The 21,764-nt window shown below is 36.3% G+C and overlaps 1 protein-coding gene across 5 annotated transcripts in view; it reads left to right on the top strand.

Moving 5' to 3' along the window:
• Nucleotides 1–21,764, top strand: part of LOC110384536 (semaphorin-2A) — a 284,393-nt gene that overhangs the window by 187,181 nt on the left and 75,448 nt on the right. Inside the window, exon 2 of one of the 5 annotated variants that reach the window (XM_021345846.3) lies at nucleotides 237–517. The exons of the other annotated variants lie outside the window; for them this stretch is intronic. Coding sequence (XP_021201521.1) covers nucleotides 310–517 — 208 coding nt within the window. The 5' untranslated portion in view covers nucleotides 237–309. The remainder of the gene's footprint in view (nucleotides 1–236; nucleotides 518–21,764) is intronic. 5 annotated transcript variants of the gene reach the window in all.

Below are 21,764 nucleotides of genomic sequence, written 5' to 3'. Positions count from 1 at the left end.
TTGCCTACATCTATTCTTTTATTAACAACACCCGTCGCGTCGCTTAGACAGGCCGAATTTAGGCCTAAAAGCTAGGCGTAATCAGCTTACGAAGGTATAAACTTTGACTGTATGAGTAATAAAGCCTTGAAAATACATCTAAGGTTTCCTTTTAACTTTAATGCCTGACGAAATAAGCCGGAGTTTGGTTGAATTTATTGATGACCAAAGATTTACGGAAGGTATCTTATTTGCAGAGACCGAAATGTCATCGCATTAAGGAGTTGACTTTTACGTACTTTTGGTGGTTTAGTGTTGTGTTTAAGAACTATGTATGAGGTGAATAGTCGGACTATGGGTGCCTTAGCCGTGGTCGTTAGATGGGCGATCCTACTCCTCATCGGAGTGAGTTGGCATGTCAACTCGCAAACAGTGCAACAGACTACAGAAGTAGACAATTCGTATAACTTTTACTATGAACAGCCATGTTGTTCTGGGACCGTTTCCAAGAGTAAATACCACATGCGACACAGGCGAGGTAAGTGTTTCTTTTATTACAGTACAAATATTTTAAGTACCACGTTGAACCGTTTGTGGAAATGATAAAGAATTTACACAAAAAACTTTTTTGTATAAAAAAGTTTCCAACTTAACGACGTTTTGTGTTTCAAATGATCATTATAAAAGATAGATGGTCTGATCAATGTATTATTAGAAAATAATGGTTTTATTTTTTACATCACACTAATTGAGTTACCGTCAACAGTCAGATTCAATAATTATTCTTCATGTTCTATTAGTGACAAAAATTGATTTTAATGATAAAAAAATATTAAAAATAATAAGTACACTGCATTAGAAATGATATGTTTCAAATGGATAGTATAAATTAAGATGATATGTAAAATTTAACATCTACAAATTACGTCTGTGACTGTACCGGAGAGAATTAGGCAGGTAGGTGTAATGACTAAGTCAAAAACCGTGAATCATGAGATTTATGACTCAAAATACTCAAATTCACACACACACACAGACGAGTCCCAAGTACTCCTATCACTAACACATACAACTTTGAGAAGCTTTCAAGGGTACATGATGTCAGGTGAGAGGGAAATACATGTAAATATAAGGGAGTGAAAGAGATAAAAGTCGCCTTTTGTTTCATTGCCCTCCCCGTGACGGCGCGAGTGAAGATTTTAATACAGTTGTAGTTAATATTTTCCCTCGTGAGTTAGGATTCGATATTGTCATATTTAGAAGTTTCGCATTGGTAGATAGAAAAGAATAGATTTCGCAAACATAAAATTACAAAAAAAAAAATAGTTAAAAATTAGATACGAAATAGAAAAAAAAACTCTACAAAGTTTTGTTTAAAAATTTTTATATTGTCTTATATCGTATTCAATATTTTTCAATTTCGTTACCATGGCAAAATAATTTAATTTTACATGACCACTTAAACAGGCATTATTATAAAATTTATTACGGGTGCAATATATTAATTTAATAGGTACCCATAGAGGTTCCCATAACCAATGAGGATACATAATTAAGACCTTATGGGTACCATTAAATTACTAAGAGATTATGCAGGCTAAATACCTGCTTAAATCCTTTTATATTTATAGATGTGCCTATGCTTTTTCGGCCCATAAATTCTTGTTTTCTTTTTGTTTTTTGTCTTGGGTACCTAATAATGCAGTATTTAAAAATATAATAAATACTCAAACCTAATCCTGTTAAGACTTTAAGCAAGCAATTGGATATCAGAAGGTTTAGAAATGCTTAAATGCTTCTCTCGCTTAGAAAGAATAGATAAATATGATTAGGGCTGCCATCTATAATTTCGCCAAACCCGGACAAATATTTAAAAAACCCGGACATTTGGCGTAAATCGCAATTTTTCCCCCAACGAGTACGACTTTTTAAAAACAAAATAATACCTTATTTGTAATCCATTTACTATTAACATATACTTAAATTCAATGAGGTGCTGCCTTACATGAAAAGTGTCCGGGTTTTCCCCGGACACTTCTTGAAACCCCGCCCGGACGGCCCCCGGACGGCCTCCAAACGAGGACAAATCCGGGGAAACCCGGACGGATGGCAGCCCTAAATATGATATGTATATAATTTTAAATAGGGTTTAGTAGCTCATAAGGTTGGTCCAGAAAACTAAACCTTAACTCACCAATATTAATTTCCAATTCCCAATACTAAATTAGATCAGTAAGTTTACAGGTGACAATTTGAAATTATTGTTATTACTGTTGTGGCTTTGCTCGGGTTAGAAACGTGGTCATCCTAAACCGCAATATTAATGTTAAATTTACCGCCTCCATTAAACATTATGGGCTTAAACAGTTTGTTGGGGCTTAATGAATTCCAAACTTGTATCATTAACCATTGCTGCACTTAATGAATAACGCTTTATGTGTAACTGTTGGACATACAGATTAGTGCTAATGCTAATGTTATGCGAATTATTTGCAAGTGAATTTGCTTGGCTGTATGGTTTGAAGCATTTGTCATGTCAACTGTACAATCCAAGGCAAGGCGTTTGACCAACTATAGATATAAAACACATAGGAGCTAAAATTAATTAACTTAACTATCCAGCTATCAATAGGGTACAACTATAGACTGAAATCTCTTTGAGTACTAATTTTGATCAACAATTGTTTTGTACAACTTAATGAAACGTAGATTTTAAACTGAACCGCATTTATTTATTCCTCCCGAGTGTAATGTCCGAATAACATGGTCCATTCTCTCATTCTTCCGCAACAACAGAACGCTTTCAACTATTCAAAATGTCCACAACGAAATTGCAGTTCAAATGAAATAACAAAATAAATACAAACAGCCATTTAAATAAAACCTCGGAACGAAACATGTCCACTTAAAAATATTAAACTCGACCGTTTAAAAAGTACTTAGCAAAACGTGACCCTTTTATATGACATTATTTAGCGTTGTCTATACCAGCGGTTCCCGAATTATTTTGGCTTCGGAACCCTTTTCGTTTCAGCATTTTTCGGCGGAACCTTAGCTTAAGTAAGAAGTAAACCAAAGACGTAAATACACTTAGGTACGGCTCATGACCCGTGGAAGCGCACCAAATGGTTATATGGTTAGAAACACATTCAGTATACTCAGGCGTAGCATGGCTATCTGCCACACGGGCCAGAATTTAGCCGCCCTTGACTTTGTGTATTAGTTTTCAGTTTGAAGACAGACAAAGTAAACGCAAAAATAAATAGATTGGGTTTGTACAGGTGTGAGGCGAGCGAGCGCGATTTTTTTTAACTAAAAGTAGAAGTCCGAGCACCCGCTAGCATTGAAAGACATTCAGCGGTAGCCGGTATCGCGAGCGAAGCGAGCGCGAATTTTTTTTAGTTGTAAGTACCTACACAAAATAAACAAAACCACTGTAAATTAATAAGTCTCAAAAAGTACAATATCCACACAAAAAAGCAAATGCAAATGAATACCTACGCAGCTAGCGAAGAAAGCGCTATTGCTTTTCCTGAACTGTGTGTTGGATACTTGAGCGATTAAACGAACATAAAAGCACCACACGTAACATGGAGTCGCGAGCGAAGCGAGCGCGAAATTTTCGGATTCGCGGAGGAGCAAAAATTGTAAATAATATCATACTTTGATTCATGGTAAAAATAGCCACTGGAAATACTTATGCCGTGTCATTTCACGTCCTGTCAAATGTATGAAAACGTATAAGCCCAAAAAATGCGGTGATTTTTTGCCGATTGCCGAAGACCTGGAGGTATTAAGTTAATCTACAATTTGTAAAAAACGGAATTAAATTATCAGCTGCCGTGGCCTTCCCCCGCCACTTGTCGCGAAAATACGAGACTTACACTCCCAAGTGGTACCCACCTACGTGGTGCCTAAATGGAATTTTGGAATGCAATATTTAAAACAATTTAATTGAAAATCTATACATATAATAAATCTGTAAAAAAACTGTGTCTGTACATTGAATATATTTAAAAAATAATAATTGGGTGGGGTTTAGAAACAGTAATGGAGCACAAATCCAAAAAAAAAATTCTGTCTGTATGTCTGTATGTCTGTATGTCTGTATGTCTGTATGTCTGTTTGTTTGTACACGCTAATCTTCGGAACTACTAGACGGATTTCAATGATTTTTTCTTTGTTGTATCAGTATTAAGCCTGGTCAACATATAGGCTATAATTTATCTTCGAAACTTGAAGACCTGATGCAGAACACCAACAGACCAACAAAACTATAAGAGATACAAAAATGGTGCCATAGCAAAAATTGTTTCATATGATGAGCATTTTCAGCTGAGATAATAAATTTTAAGATCTGGAACAGCTGATGTGGAACCCCAAGAGCCCAGCTTCTCTGTACCATATACAGGTATGACGTTTTAGCAAAAGTTGTTCAATTTGATAAGCACTTTCTATTGACTTATACAAATTGAAGATCTAAAACACCTGATGTGGAACTCCAGGGGCCCAGCTAGACTATAGCATATAGAGGTGTGACGTTTTAGCAAAAATTATTCAATCTGATACGCACTCTCTGTTGACTTATAAAAATTGAAGATGTAAAACACCTGATGTGGAACGCCAAGAGCCCAGCTAGCTCACTTACTGTGCCCCCGGGAATCAGTCACTGAATAGCAACAAGAGGGCAACAGGGACATGAGCGGCTGAAGTGTGAGGATACCTCGGCGGATTTTAAACGCAGATTACGCGCTCCATGTGGGTCACTTACCACGAGGCACCTATCCTCCGAGCAGGGCTACTAACCCTGCTCTAGCGACTCCACTCTGGACGGCCAAGCCAAGCCAGAGGCGTGAGACCTACCCCCGTCATAGTTCACTCCGACCGGCCGGAGATGGGGGACAGTATACTCTCCCTGGAGAACTCAGTATATATAGCCCATCGGGGTCGCTACTCCCCGTCATCAGCCTCAGATGTCCTGCGGTGCTTATATCTCATTATTATTGTCGTTATTATCTCAAGAGCCTTTGTCCCAATTATGTTAGAGTCGACTTCCAGTCACGATGCAACTGAGTACCAGTATTTTACAAGGAGCGACTGCCTATCTGAGCTCCGCAACCCAGTTACCCGCTCAACCCAATACCCCTTGGTAAAACTGGTCAGACTTACTGGCATCTGACTACCCATAACGGCTGCCAAGAATGTTCAATGACAGCCAGAACCTACAGTTTAACATCCCCTCCAAATAACGGTCATTGGTATCCAAAATATACGTAGAAAGTACATACGAACTTAGAAAAGTTGCATTGGCAGGTACTTGCCAGACCTGGAATCAAAGACGTACGCTCATACTTGAGAGATTGGTTTTCTACCCACTAAACCACCACGACTTCCACTAAGTCATCACGACTTTGTCATCTCAGTAACATTTACCCCCTTACTTATAAAATGTCTAATCACCTACTTAGCAACATTTTAACTAATCACTACTTAAAGTCTTAAACAGTTTTTAAATGTTAGTTAAGACATGATTAAGCAACGTTTATAAGTAAGAATTTTCTTAAACAGCCTTTAAGTATTACTTATATTTAATTCACGTTTATAAGTAAGGCTGATAATGTTTTTAACGTATTAATACGTGTAATATTTCTGCCCCACACAACTTAAATGCGGACTAATTAGAATCACTACTTTTATCCCTATGGTCACGTCTTTTGCGGTTCAGTTCTCAGCGTTTTGTTTAGTCTGCTGTGCTTTTGCCGTTGAAGTACAAAAATTAAATATATGGAACGTTTCTAATGGCTATGCGTATTCCGTTGTTTTCAAGTCAACAGGCCCTTAAAATTCAATATCAGACGGTTCAGATCTTTGATTTTGCTGACCCCGTAGTCGCTGGCATAAGGGACTTTATCCGCGTACGAAGTCGCGGGCAGAAGCTAGTGAATAATAATTTAATATTGTCAAAAGTGAGACGATTTACCAAATGGAAATCTTGAATTTTCCACGGAACACCTGAGGGCCTGTCACGGAACCTTAGGGTTCCGCGGAACCCCATTTGGGAACGGCTGGTCTATACATTATGTACGGGCACACGCTCGGACAACTTTCCTAAAACATTGGTTCCACTAATGACAGGCCGCCTGAATGGTCCACCAAAGAATGATCACAAACTTATTCATCCCTTTATCCGCGTTGGACATTTGAAGGTTTCAACCCTTGTAATTAGCAGCACGCTACTAATTCCGGCTGTTTTATTATTATTATATGTAGTTTGTGGCTTCAATAGCGAGCCCGTTTTTGAATACCAAAGAAAATACCAAACCGGAATGAAGGGATGCACAAATTCGTTCAAACTGCTTCATGTACACAAGATCATAAATCATTTCAATAATAAAAAAAAAACATCGGCATACATGTTCCAATACTTTTAAATAAGACTTCGATATCGGTTTCACATTGGAAATAGAATATTTTTAAACATTCTCGTGGTACTTTGCTACATTTTTTAAATAGGTTCGGGCGTTTATGCTGTAAAATTGTATGCTACATTATTTTGCAATGCAGCGGTAGAGTAAAACCTGATAAAACTTCATCGAAATTGTGTAGTGAATATTTAGTTGCTGTAAAATACATGCAAAGAAGTCGTGTACTGAATTTAATTTAAACTGCCTACATAAAAATGTTCGAATTTTATTTTGCATTTTCGCCAGACCTGAATAGCCTACGGGTACAGTTAAAATAATATATAAATTAGTACATATTCTACTCGTACATTTTCTCTGAATGTTGAAATGTAGTAATAACATAATCATCTGCACCCCTGAATTGTAAAGCTATTGAAATATTATAATGATCCAATTTCACCGTAGAGAATTTAATAAGAATTCCAAAAAAAAATATTGGATGTAGACATGCATGCGACGTATGCAGCTGACGCCAAAATATGGGCATATTATGATGTCCCTAATCTGGTTCACGGTCGGTTGGACGGGACGGCTCTCTCGATAACAATAACCGACTTAATACGCCCGATAATCGGTTTTCGCTATTCCAAAACATCCGTGATTGACACTTTTGATGACGTTTGAGTCGTAGCAAACGCCCCAGAGTTCACCAATCGTTTTCCATTACGCCGCGAGGGGAGTTTGCATTTGCAAATAAAATATACAGCCAAATGATTTGTGCAAGTGGTTTTGGCAAATAGCAAAATTGTGTTTGATTAATCGTAGTACTTTATATTCGTAATAATAATGTTTTGATTTTGTGTCGGTCTCTATTATGATTAATTGCACAGAAACTCGAAGCCACTTTAGTTAGGTAAAGAAAATTCTGAAACTACTAAGATTTCGGACGAAATAATTAATAAGGAGAAACTTTGTGGAAGGTTAGACAACTTTCTTTGATGTTGGCTACGAATAATATTTTAGTATTAAAGTGAACCTTTTATAAGACCAAAAATAATTAAAACGCGTTGGCGTTCACTTTCTGAAATATTATGTTTTTCAGTGTTGAGTAAGTTTCTAATAGATTCTGTGATACTTTTTTGTTTTAAAATATTGAATTTAGAATGGGCCTTATTTACTCTATCCACGAAGCATAAGAAACGTCGTAACAACACTAACAACATAAGAACCAACTGCAAATACAAAAGAACACAATATTTAACTAAAGTAGCTCGCTCGCTTCGAACTTAAGTGACCATGAACTGAAACACTCAAAACGATCCAAGAGTAAGCTGGATGAGTCTGAGAGGCAAATGTCCATGCTAGTGGCGAACAAACAAAAAAAAATACGCACAGGCCGAGTTGAAAGAAAGAGCGCACTCAACCAGGCAAAAGCGAAAAAAGGTAAAAAAGAATCACACAATAAGTGAAGGAGGCAGACGGTGCCACGTCCGGACTAGACGAAACTTGGGCGAACAACCTGACCGCTTTGACTCACTGACCACTCATTTGATAGCTTCTAACTTGGAACTCATTCTGGCGTTTTTATCTTTTAATTCGATCACAACTTCTATTGACAATGCTACCGAGGCGTTTAATAATAGCGCTTGGTAAAAAGAGATTTATTTTTTACTGATTCTTTACACAAACAAGTCGTACGTGTCTTAATTATCATTGTAAGTGTTTAAAAGTGTGTAATGGCGTAATATGAAAAGATAAAGATTGTTTGATTACGTGGCAAATTATTCTGGCAAATAGTGTTTGTCTCTGATTTTGTGGTCGAATTCACGACAGAATTTTGCTATGAAAATGTTTTTGGTTTTTGAGCTAGTTTCAATTTAAGTGGGTGGCCTAATAGGGTAAGTATACGAACTGAACATGTCATGACAAAGATGACATCGTTTTACATGAAGGCCATTTAAAGACCCAAAGGACTACACAAAACACAATAAGATAGTAAAACGATACATTTTCTCGTTCTATTTTCTTCGTTGTCCTATCCAGAGATACCGCTGACATACGACACCAAACAACGTACAAGATGACATTACTTATTTCGTATATAGGTTTGCCACAAAACATTTTGCTTAAAATTTAGTCACGTAGTCATGAGGGTGTCCCATGTCGCATCTTCAAACCATTGCGATGGTCCATTGTATTCTCAGGAGACAAAAGGGTTGAGCACCCTCCAAGGAAGCTTACCTTCGTCAAACCGCTTTTTGGAATCAAACGTTCAGGTATTTGGAATAGATTGGAACATTTTATCTCGTGTTGTTGGTTCAGGGAGTACCTTACTCCTTTATGTATGTCCAACCTTGTGGAGCAAGGTTTGTTGCTAATATGTGTTTGTGAATCACGTTGTCTCAGCACAATTTATATCTTACTCTAATATTTTCAGTGTAAAATAATTATTTACATTAATGCGAATTTATTCAAGATTTTATATAGTTCAAGTGTTTATCTACTAAAGTATAAAAATAGCAATTAAATATTATAAAACAGAAACTGTAGCTAAATAAACAGTTACTTCGGACCGCATTCTTTCTCGCCCTCACATTTGCCCCGCAAAATGACCGTATTCAAAAGCAAGCGTTCTGTGGACACTGCACAAGTTAAATATAACTCAGAGCTGTTATGAAAAGCGCTTCAATGTAATATTTTATGTGACGCACATCAGTATTTATTACAAGCATTAAAGGAGAGAATTTCGGTTAATGGAGTGTCAATGGCAAAAGATATTTAATTTTATTTATGTTTCCGGCGCCATCGGAACCTAAATGCCTTCACAATTTTTTTTTACATTTCATGTATTCCCAGAAATGTTTTAAACACCCCTATTAACATTTCAAGCATAGTTAAGTAATTCATTGCACTAGCATATAATATATTTGGTGTTTTACAATATAACGGGCTATTTTCAGATACATTTGGTCGATGAAACTGCCCTGATAGCGATGCGACCTCATATGAAAATAAAGCGTCCATTGTTAGTGAATATTGCGTGAAGTAATGGGAAAAAGTCGGGGTTTTATAAAATGGTTTTATGCTTGCATATTCTGTGAAGTGAACTGATAGACGGGGTAGCGTGTGGCAGTCAATTCGGTTGAATGTTTGGTGCATTTATCATTCATGTCGGGCCGAAATCCCCCGCATATCATTGAGATCATTTTAGGCAAGCCATTGGCGTTATTACCTCTAACAAGAATTTGCAATAGTTCGCTTAGGTTCTACTTCAAAATAAACTTCTACTTGTACTTCGGGAAGTTCTATTTTATATGCGATCTTTATTCTTTTTTTATTAGGTGCAAGTTAATAATGTAGTATTGCAACATAACATGTTTATGTTTAAGGATATTTAATAATTAACGATAAAGGGTAAACAAACGTACTAATTAGTAACAGTACATTTGTTCCGTTATGCAGTCCAACAATAATAATTGTATTACGCCCGGAGCGTAATTTCATCGATAAGTTCAATTTACGCGAAACGTTATTGCGAACTAATTAATAAAATTATTTTAATTTTCGTGTGCATACAAAAATGTCATATACGTTGGAATAACAACAATCTGTCACAATTGTGACGTAATCAGTTTATTAAAAGCTACACGGTTGTCACGTAAACCAACATGCATTTAACAAATCTTGTTAACATGTTGAATATAATGCACAAATATTTATTACACGATGGACCAAAATTAATTACAGTCATTATGTCTTTGTTTATACTTTTTTCACAAAGAAACTGAAAAAATACGCAATCTGTAATTATGAGTTTAATTAAAATGATAGAAATCAGTTTTCACAACTCTTTTAGAAACATTATAAAAGGCTAAATAAACTCCGGACGATGCAAACTTCAGTAAAAGACATAAATAAATAAAAATCCAACAAAGTTTCCTAACATGTTTTGACCTAATAATTCAATAACAAACTCAAAATACCTTTAATATCGTATACCCAGCCATGCAGTGCAGGAAAATCTAAGTTTAATTTCATTCAGTACTTTATCTCGTTCCCCGACGGAACCTTGAGTCAGACCACATTAACAGTATTAAGGCCGCTTTGTTCACTTTAAAACAATTGTGGCAACTAGAGGAGAATCCACAAATTCCACTCGTAAAACACTCATCAGGAACTCTGCTGACTTCTGATGCCGCCATTGTTGTCGAAAAGCATCAAAATTCTTCGCGTCTGGAAAATTTCAGCCTTTGTGCGGCGAATGGTCGAACATTGAAGCCTCGCAAGTTACTTACTTAATCTCTGCTCCGCCCCCTTTGTGTTCCAGTCATCAATACTTTTGGAAATTGCACCTCGAGCAAGTTCTGCGACTGGCTTGTTCGGGTGCTTAATGGGAGGAATTTAACCGCGCGACTTGCAATTCTGTCCTTTGACTTTTATTATCAAATGCAGGCAGAGATTTTGGCAATCATTTGTTGAAGTGACATTTTTAGATTATCCAACAGGTATCTGTGGAGATCAAAGGGGGAGGCCTATGTTCAGCAGTGGACGTCCTATGGCTGAGATGATGATGATGATGAGAACGCGCATATGTTTTAATGTAGCTGAAATTAACTCTTATATTAAAATTATTTCTCATCTTTCTACCTTATTTTTCTGCTATTACTGAAATCAGGATAAGAAAATTGTAGGTACAGGAATTATTAAATTTTAATAGAGCAGTAATAGAAGCGATCCTGACAAAACGTTTTTAACGCAATAATAATAAATCTTTCTTGCAGCAGCTTGTCCCCGGACGTTCTCTTAAAATTTCGTTTGCACGAATAATGGAATAAGTTTAATTAGTTTCCTCTGCAGAGGTGCCTAGTCTTAATTAAGCTTTGGTTTCAGCCATAATGTTAGAAGTCGCTGTTTGTTTTCGACGCCTACAAATCCTATTTCACGTGCCAATTCTAAATATGTACTTTGGAAAACATTTAATAGACAAAGGGCTTGTTGTTTCCTCTGTTTTGTTTTGTTTAATTGCTATGCATTTTATTGCTTTTGTTTGCGCTTGGGCAAGCAAAGTGTAAGGCATGCTGCTGCACGGTGGGCCGATAATTTGAAGAAGGAGGTGATAGTCGATTATGGGTTGCCCAAGCCTGGGATGGTTGGCGCTTATTGGGAGAGGCCGACATTCAGCAGTTGGCGGCAATAGGCCGATATGATGATGATGACGAATATCATCATATGTCATGTAACGTTTACTTTAAGAATTGATACAGCCTAGAATTAATGCATAGTTTTTATGTCTTGATAACCGTTGCAGTTTTTAGTTTTTTTCATTATGTAAAAGTATTCATCACCAATGATTCCTCGGTCATTTGAATTATTTCTTTGCAGAGTTCAGTTTTGCTATTGGCATAGTTTGCTCATAAATTCCCGTACGTAGGTAAGTTTACACCGAAATAATCTTGGCGTTAAACAAAATCGTTTCCTAGTAACTGTTTCGGTGTCACAAACAATAAATACAAAGTACGACGTTCTCCTTTATCGAGTCTCCTTTTATTCGAATGCAATCCGCTTTCGTCAAAGGTAATTCGATACGTGGATCTTGTTCGTTTTCTGTTCGCACTTAAGCATTGCGCCTTTAGTTTGTTTTAGCTGTAACTTTATACTCGCGAACTTCGCGCCCCTATTGACACTTCCAATCAAAACATGTGAATGGAATCAATGGACGGTTTCTTTGTCGTTTTTTAGTCGATTCGGAGATCGATAAACAGGGTTGTGTTGTTAAGGGATTAATATTGAGTTAAAGAAATATATTGTATTAATAATAATAGGTTGTATGCTTTCCCCTTGCAAAGGGTTTGAGAGGTAGATATTTATTTAGCTTTGTACGTTATTAAGCATATAGTAGAGGTTCAAATTATGTAAGTAACAAGCTATATATTTTGAATACAGAAACAGAAATGGAACACGAAAACCAATTCAACTCATTGAACAAAAAACACTCAATAAACCAGCAACAGTAATGTAGTAACGAAACAATGATTCCATGATTTGTAAAAAACACAGGAAATCGTTTGAAAGCGCGGTATTCATCCGATTCGTGAATTAAACATCGATCTCGCCGTATTAACCGTACGTTTACGATCATCGATATAAATCGTCGATATCGATGCTATAAAACAAACCGCAGGATTACCGATTTAAATTCGTCGATATCAGAACAGTTAAAGGGGGCATTTATAAATTAACGACGCCAATTTCCCTAATGACATTGTAAAAGGAAAGTTTACGATTAACGATTTTGGTTTTCACGATTGTATCGTTATGTCGACTTGTATTGTTATAATCGATATAATACATGTTCAGTTCGGACGAACAATACGAGTTCCCATATCGATTTTTGCATTTCCTTTATTTTTGCAAATTGTGTTTAGAATGCCACTTATGATCTATAATATAGACATTATGTTATAACATACCAAACCTATTGCTTTCAGAATAATAAATTACAGTCATAAATAGGAATTTTATTGAGAATACCATAGCTGTCACAAAAATCCAATAACGTTTACCGACGTTCAGCATATGAATATTACCTAAAGAACAAAGACAAATAATAATCGTTCATAGATGTTAAGTGTAGGTATTTGCTTAAACAAGAATAAAATATATTATTAAGAAAATGCAACTCTTGGATGTAGTAATAAAAACAACAATTTATTTTATGTAATTCAAGGTTTCCACGAAATATAAAAATACCAAAAAATGGCAAAACAAATGAACAAAAAGTCGTAACAAAATCTTGACATGAATTTTTCGCATGGCTCCAAAGATAAAGTTCTTAAAGAAATAAAAAAGCCTCATAAAAAGAAGATGAGAAGAACCAGCTAATTAACTAATTAATTTAACAGGGCTAAAGTTATAATTTTTATGAGCCATCACGTCAAATACATGACGTTTCAATCTTGGAAACTCAGCTAAGGCAAGGTTTGTTGGAAAATTAATTATCAAGTGCCTTTATCAGGTGATTGGCCTCAGGCACCGTGTTTCAATCGAGATCTTACAGTGTTTACATAGATTTGATTCGTGCAATCAAAAACAAATGTCCCGAGATTGTTTCGTGTAATTAAACTTCTGAGCATCAAATCGCGTTGAGTTATGTTCCGATGACGTTTATGATTTTAAGTTTTATGTCCGTTGGATTAAGGTTGATTTTTATTGTTGTTTTATGCAGATTGTTGTTGTGCGATTATTTTATTGGCTAAATTATAAAGCCTTTTTTTATTTTGTACTGTAAAAAAAATGTTTTTTTTTCATTTAGAAGTGTCGCATTGACTCCAATGTTAAAAATGGTAAAAAATCACGTATTTACAAACAAAGATTATATCTAATATATTTTTTTATGTACGGAAAACCTTCAGGCAATTTTGAGATCGGTCACTAATTTCAATAATCCTGAGAAATCTGGATACAAACAATATTTTACCTCACAATTCAATTATCTCTAAATAGTTTGAAATTATTTTATCAAAATGATTTTCTTTTTTATTCAATAACTGCTCATTGGACTAAAATTGTTTGACTCGGCTATATGATATTGTAGTATAAAAAATGCTAATAATTTTCGACAGATATCCATTACTGCGATTGTCGATTACGCAAACCATTTGCCGATGCCTCGATTTCACAAAACAGCATTGTAAGCATTCAAATACGAGGCCTCAGCCCTTAGCAGGCATTTCCAATATAAATTAATTATATTTGCTGCATAAGCAAATATAGGTATTTTCTCTCAAGCTAATAATGTAAAGCCTGGCATTACATTGATTTTGGGATATAAGCAGTATTTCTCCGAATATTCTCAGAGCTCTCATAGGTTCATTAATTGTATCTAATACTTATTTTTTTTAATAAGCACACAAACGAATGGTATGAAAAAATAAATACAAAAAAAAATATTAGTACATCCTTTTTTAATTTAAATAAAAATAAAACTTCTAATAAACCTCTAGTATGTGCGGGTAAACAGCTAAGAGCTAGTAAATTATAGTTGAGTTCACTTCGATAAATAGTTTTAATTAGGAACAGACTTAATGAAAATGTTGAATGGAATGAACGTTTCGTGTCTCCTAGACCGAGTGTTAAGAGCTACACACTGGAGCTATTAATCACGACACTTAGCTAACCACAATAATAATATGAAACTTTTAACTTAATTAAAAACAGGCGTCTTTATCAAAGATCTGTATATCCCATGCCTTCATTAAATTAGTGCCAACCCCACAATAGGTAATGCCGACTTTCCCAAATTATATTACTTTATTGTTATTCTTTTTTAGTTTGTTCCCCCAAACTAACGTAAATTGGCTTGGGATCACGCTACTGTTGCGATAAACTGCGCTATTGGATTGGTTTGTTGTGGCTTTGTACTAGTTTTATGTACGGAATATTACTCAGAAACGATTTTGCGATCGCTGACTTTTTGGTTAAGCTTGTAAATAATTTTATTGAGAATTATTGTGAAAAGGGATTGGTAGAACAATATAAATGTTTCTTTATTTAAATATTTTTGTAATCTGTGTGTGTGGAACTTGTCCAGGGCCAGCTATTTGATTGTCACCTTTGATTTCATTGTTTGAAAGTAGCTCTTCAAGTGATATTGGGTATTCATATGAATGTAAAAGATTTTCCGCCTTTGCATGAGTCATACATTTTTTCCCCAGCTGTAACAGAAGGCGGCACACTTTGTGAGATAATTTACTACCAGATAGAAATCGCACAACATGAGTCAGTCGTAAACGCAACGTTAACGTATCTTCCTCGGAGTATACGGGTAATAACCACCTTTGTTTCTGCAGAGCACAAACAATTCTCACGGATTTCGGTGACACAAAGTGATAAAAGGGTCATTGTTTCGCGGTTTGTCGGAAATAATCGATATCAATCGGTGATTCGGAATCAGTTATCGAGTGGGCGGTGAAGGGCTCTCGAATCGGTCCATATGCTCGTGTTCGCACGATCGTCTAGTACATACTTGTCATGTGGAGCGTCCGGAACACACGTCTAGTCGGACTCCTGTTTCAACGGATTGGCTAATTGAAAACCTTTCAACTCGATCAGTTTGAAATTTGAAGTTTTCAATCTGTCACTTGAGCGAGTTAAGAACCGCCGATGCAAATCCATCTTGTGGGAACGAGCTTTCGTTTATAGCTACACTGCGTATGTCCACCCACGTTAAATGAAATATGATTGAGCGTACAACCGATTGAAAAAAAGTACATCGTCAGGCAGGGCGCTTCCAAGTATGAGGTTGTGCATAATGCATGATCAATTAATGACTTCAGTATGATATTTAGGTTGAACCTAGTTATACTCTATATTCTTCCTTACTCTAATTTCCTACCTCCGAAATAGGCACATCAGAGAGTTCAGTTGTGGAAGCAAAGTGATTAAGAGTACAGAGAGCATAGGAAACTACCTCGACTCGAATTCCTCATTTGACTCTTGCAAATTGTGTGGGAAGCTACGCAGTGAAAGGGATTGATCTCCAAAATACTACAGTGTGTGTCATGGTAGTGGTTTCTGTTATCGCACTGACATTTCTGACCTATTTCTGATTGGTCTTTTGTCAAAGAATCTTATTCTTCTTATCAAGTGAGCTGCAGGTTTGATTACTAAACAAGCCTTAGCTTCAGAGTTTACTCGAATCCGTCTGACATAAGTATGCTGATAGGTGAAATAGATCTAATGTACCCTTGTTATTTATCGTTATTGCTCTTCAAACGTAACCGAAACATCCGCATCCACGTAGATTAAAACCATTAATTTATTACGAACACACTTCTAAAGCCAAATATACGTGTTATACAAACAGAGCGGTTCATCAGTGGTGGTCGAAATCAACGCGTTTCCGCCGGCTGATTGTTTAGATAATCGCGTGTCATCGAGTTAGACCGGCGCCGAATTAACGCGATTGCAGCCGAACCTAGCCGAACGGGGAACTTCAACGAACCGACCGACTTGCAGATTGTGATGATTGGTTTACGTTTAATCTTGTTTAACTTTGTGTTATTGTTGGATATGGAGTTAATTTTGAGTTGCATGCTCTGGGAATATAGGTTCTTAATGGATATCACATACTATTACTGGGTGTAATCGTGAAATCAGCAGTAGCTTTTCAGTTGGTGTGTTAACCAAGCTTCTCCAAAAAGTAAACTTATCTTATTATGAGTTTTTTAAGTATTAGGTTTCTAAAGATTAGTAATCAACAAAAAAGTGACCATCAAATCACGCAGCAGCATACCGTATCTAGAATCTTATTAGAATCTTAAAGGTTGGTGTACTGTGTTTAAGTTTCTTAAGAATCTAATTTGGTCAGAGAAATAAACTATAAATAACACCAGACCGAGAGGAATTTTCTGAACGATTGATTGAGAACTTGTTTATCTAAAAATATATCAATTTTAGAGAAGTGATTTCCATTTCAAAGATATTTAAAGTAACCATCCCATCGATTGCGATTGACAAGGGCTGGTAATAATGAAACAATTTTATTCATATTGATGTTATTTAACAGGAAAGGACACCAGTTTCTAAGCAGAAAATTTTATTTCCTTCATTTTGTGAAGGTATCGAGAAACGGCAAATAAAAAAATCTTCAATTCAACTGATCCTTTTAATCCACTTTTATTAATAACTTTCCTTTTATCTCACAGCTCAAATATTTAAACGTAAATAAAATTTATCCGACAAACCACGGAAGAAGGAAAGGAAAACGAGAAAAAAACAACCACTGCAGTCAATTACGAAGCTTTAAAATATCTCTGGTATTTTTTGTTCTAATACCCAAAAAAGGGTTCTCAATCCTTTAAACCGTTGGCAACAACTTAAGATTCATTCGCGTTAAACCTGCGAAATCTGTACCACAGATAAGTATTTTTTTACAAGCGGCTTACCACTCCACTAACCCTGAACATTTTAGGCATTTTGTTAATATCCTAATCCTCCTTTTTTCTTCGGCTTGGACTTGGAGGGAAGTCGGCATTCAGCGTTAACAGTTTCATGATTAATGACTGAAAACTCTTTGATGGCTTTTTAATTAGAGCTAAAATAGGGGTGTAATACCGGTTGGTAGCGGGCGCCGATGTCGGCCGCGGGAAGGTTGCTGCGGCCACAGCTATATTTCATAGAGGGGGAAGCGGCTTCGAATTTGCAAGGCTAATAAATTGCGGAATACCTAGGCCTTATTGGCTCAACGTTTAATCGTTCGGGCCGCACTGGATTATTTTTAGCCAAGTTCCTCGCTTCTTTGTGTAACTGTAGCAATTGTAAAGTAAAATGCTAAACGTATTCTTGCCTTTGTGAGCGGCTCGACGTAAGAGCGTTTACTTATCGGTAACATAGGGATGAAATTTCTAACTTTGCATTACAAATTTATTTCCTCCAGCCGCGGCCTCCCGACTCGCCTTTCAGGTTATTCCAATTCGTCAGTGAAAATGGCGATTAATATTCAATATGAACAGCCTGTTTGAGTGATTGTTTCTGTAGGTCGCTATACAGATTGAAATCAGCTTTGAACAATGAAAATATTATTAATTGGAAGAAATTGTACGCGCCTTTCGAAATTCGAAAAACAAATGTTTGATTTCGCGTAAAATATTATATCTAACTTTATCTTGTATAAATATTAATGTCGCTCAGCTAAGTAAAATACGATCGATCCTCGCAATTTGGAAACAATATCTTTCCGAGGAACTGCGTCGTAGATTACAATGCTTTAATATTACAATGTAATTCGTGTATTTAGAATTTATATTATGGTCACGTAATTTTCAATACGATTAATGGGCGAAACAGTCGGAACTTTAAGGTTATACAGTGAGGAAACTTACACAAAAAGTTTTTGTAGAAGTAAGTTGTAATGATGTTACTTCGCGAAGTATTTGCCGATGAAAACTAACAGAATGTAGGTAGTATTCAAAACTTCTGGTAGTGTACTCGAGTTACCTTGCCCCTCGTCTTGAAGTACTTTCTTACTTATTCCATTTCCTTCAGTAGACTGCACCAAGATCGCAAGCAACTGATACAGTCTACTGTTTACATTTATTTTTAACCCCCGACGCAAAAACGACGGGGTGTTATAAGTTTGACGTGTCTGTGTGTGTGTGTGTGTGTGTGTGTATGTGGCATCGTAGCTCCCAAACGGATGATCCGATTGTGATGCGGTTTTTTTTGTTTAAAAGGTATGTCAGTCGGGAGTGTTCTTAGCTATGTTTGGTGGAAATCGGTTCAGGTCTTCAAGGTCATCAGCTCGTTTGCTAGATCTGATAGGAATGTTACACGCTCAGTTTACTTGCAAGTATATGTGGGATCTGAAATTTGAAACACTAATGTCTTTTGGAACCGCTGAGCTGGTCTGCTGTTAAGGCACGAAGGTAGGAGACGTAACCCTGAACTGCCTTTTAGTAAACCCATCGAGTTTGGGCTCGTTGAATTTGTCTTGACGAGTTCTCTTCATGTTTCTGATTGACGAGAACCTGATGCTGGAAATGGGATGTGGCGGATGAAACCCCGAAATGCCGGAATGAAACGGATAAACCGATTTATATTTTGCTGAAAATCTAGAATGTCCAAAGGTTAATCTTTATTGTTTCTCAATCTGTGCAATTCTCCCAGTGCCAGTTTGTCATGAGGATTGTTAAACAGCTTCCTTTGGCCGAGATCGCATATAGCGACCCCATCTTAAGATAAAATAAATTAAATGAAAGAAGGAAAATTTAAGGAGCTCCTTTAAAAAGCATGAAATAAAATTAAATTATAAATTTAAAAAAACCCCCGACCCAAAAAAGTACGCAATAATTATGACAAAAGGTTAAAAACGCTAAACCCTATAAAAAACAAAAAAATAACTTTTAACACTACGTAAACTAAATTTTGACGTGTCGGGGGACCGCTTTTTACCTTCATAAATACTTACATAAATCAAATGATACCTACCTAATTACAACATTCGTATTAAAAAAGAAACACGTATCTAAAGTAATGAATTAGAGCGGTCCCCCGACACGACAAAATTTAGTTTACGTAGTGTTAAAAGTTATTTTTTTGTTTTTTATAGGGTTTAGCGTTTTTAACCTTTTGTCATAATTATTGTTTGTATCAGGGAAATACCTCCGGGCTGATGGCAGGACTGAGTTTCTTTCTCTTAAGTGCCAAATTATACCAGGCATTTTTAATAAAAATATTAATTTTCTTTTTACAGAAAAATGGGTAAACACAAAACAAATACATAGAGCACGTACTATAAAACAGGCATCCCTTATCCGCTCGTTGCCACAAGTTTTGAGAGTCACGAATTCCCTAGAGGGGTGGTAACCGAAAATATTCGTATTACAACGCAGCGATGTCGAAAACAATGACTGGCAAGAAAGTACTCTAAGCAGCCACTTTGAGCAATTAGGACAAACAAAACATTTTTATGCGAAGCTCGTTCGGGTTGACTTCGGTTTTCCTTGTAAGCGGAGTAACTTGTTCGCCGACTGGCGGGTGTTAATTGTGCAGATTTAAGGTCATCGGACATTCTTGTTTTCGGATTAAAAGATTGGGATATTTTGTTCAGGAATCATTGATGTGGTTATAATAAAGCTTTTTAAGAGATGTCTCTTAAATAAGGTTCTTGTGTAGACTGCCAAAAATTTAAACAAAAATCATTCATGATTAGGTATAATATCGTATTGAGTCCGCTCTCTAGTCAAATGTTTTGTAGAAAATAAGAAAAAAAACTCTTTAAAAAATACTCAAAACATTATTTTCTAAAAAATAATATAAGCGAAACCACACACCACAGCGCAACCGCAAAAAACTAGAAACAAACGAACATACTACCACTTTTTTGCTTATTTGCATTTATTTACACTTTACAAAAATCTCTTCTCGATTTTTCGCCCACATCCGAACTGTTCATTAGCATAATTTGGTTTACAGTCGAAAATACGGCTGAACGTATGAACGTATGATGCATCTATAAACATATATTGCAGTATCACCATTATACCTCGTTTGCATAAGTAGTTTCAATGAATTCACCCCATGCTACGTCATTTGCCGTTTAAAATTCTTCGACATGGCAACTTTAATATTCCACTTTGTTTCTTTTTGAAGTGGCTTCGTAAGTAGTACCTTTGCAAATGTCGTATGATTGATTTAGATAGATAATTATCCTATTATTTTAAATAATATGTTTGAGAAACTGGTAAATTGCATATATAACTATCTCTTGAGAGTCGAATTCTAAATAGCAACTACAAAAACAGATAAAAGCTGAAAGTTTGTCAACTGAAAACAAACTGCTGTTCAGTACAACTTATGTTTTTAAGTCGAAACCACTAAACTAATACACAAACAATGTCGAGCTAGCTTACATTGTTAGGACAGCGTATAATTTATATAGGTGAAGCTAAGTATCCAAAATCTATTTGCATTACAACCGTACGACGGGACTCAGATGTTCCGCGGAATCTGTCGTGATATATGGACGTTATTAGGCAAACAAACTTTTAATTGCAAGTAATCCCCGTGTTGTATTGTAAATTTTGTTTTTGTTCGTATACTTTGTATAAATTATGCGAAAATTGAGAGGTACGTTCTCGTGTTTATAAGATTTCCAATTTGTGTCTACTTAAGTTGTTTCTTTTCGGGATTTGGACATCACGTGTTCCCGACATATTTACTCATAAAAGCGCAATGCTGTATATGGTACTACGAATCACTGCCTCGTTGGTCTAGCTGTCGCAAGTGCGGCTGCTGAGCACGAGGTCTCGGGTTCGATTCCCGAGTCGGGCCGAAATCGCTTTGTGGGTTTTAGAAGACTTTCACAAAGCAGCCCGGAGCCTGGAAGTTGGTGATTGATACACCCGTGCATCGGAGAGCACGTAAATGTCGGTCCTGCGCCTGATCTCTCTCCGGTCGTGTCGGATTGCCGTCCCATCGGATTATGAGAGTGAAGGAATAGTGAGTGCACCTGCGTCTGCGCAAATGCTTGTGCACTATAATATGTCCTGCGCAATTGGCTGATCTCCTTAAAATGAGAACAGCCGCCGTAGCCGATAATCGGCTAGGAGGACATCATCATCATCATCATCATCATCACTACGAATCTGAAAAGCGGCCATAATTATGTTGAAAGTATTTAACTTCCATCAATGAGGACCGGAGCTATTTTCAAGTTTGAAGCTCAACTGACAATCATATAAAAACTGAAATGATTTCAGAAGCGTCTCTTGCTGTAATTTGATGCGAAAGACTAAAAGAAAAGGGGTGAAGTTTAACAAGTGGAAAATACTCTTTCCATTTAGAAAAATCTCGAGAGCAGCAATTAAAGTCGCATTAACT

The sequence above is a fragment of the Helicoverpa armigera genome, chromosome 16 (genome assembly GCF_030705265.1).
Source record: "Helicoverpa armigera isolate CAAS_96S chromosome 16, ASM3070526v1, whole genome shotgun sequence".
Taxonomy (NCBI): Eukaryota; Metazoa; Arthropoda; class Insecta; order Lepidoptera; family Noctuidae; genus Helicoverpa; species Helicoverpa armigera.
The sequence above is the reverse complement of the archived record's forward strand: the minus strand, read 5'-3'. Positions and strand labels throughout refer to the sequence as shown.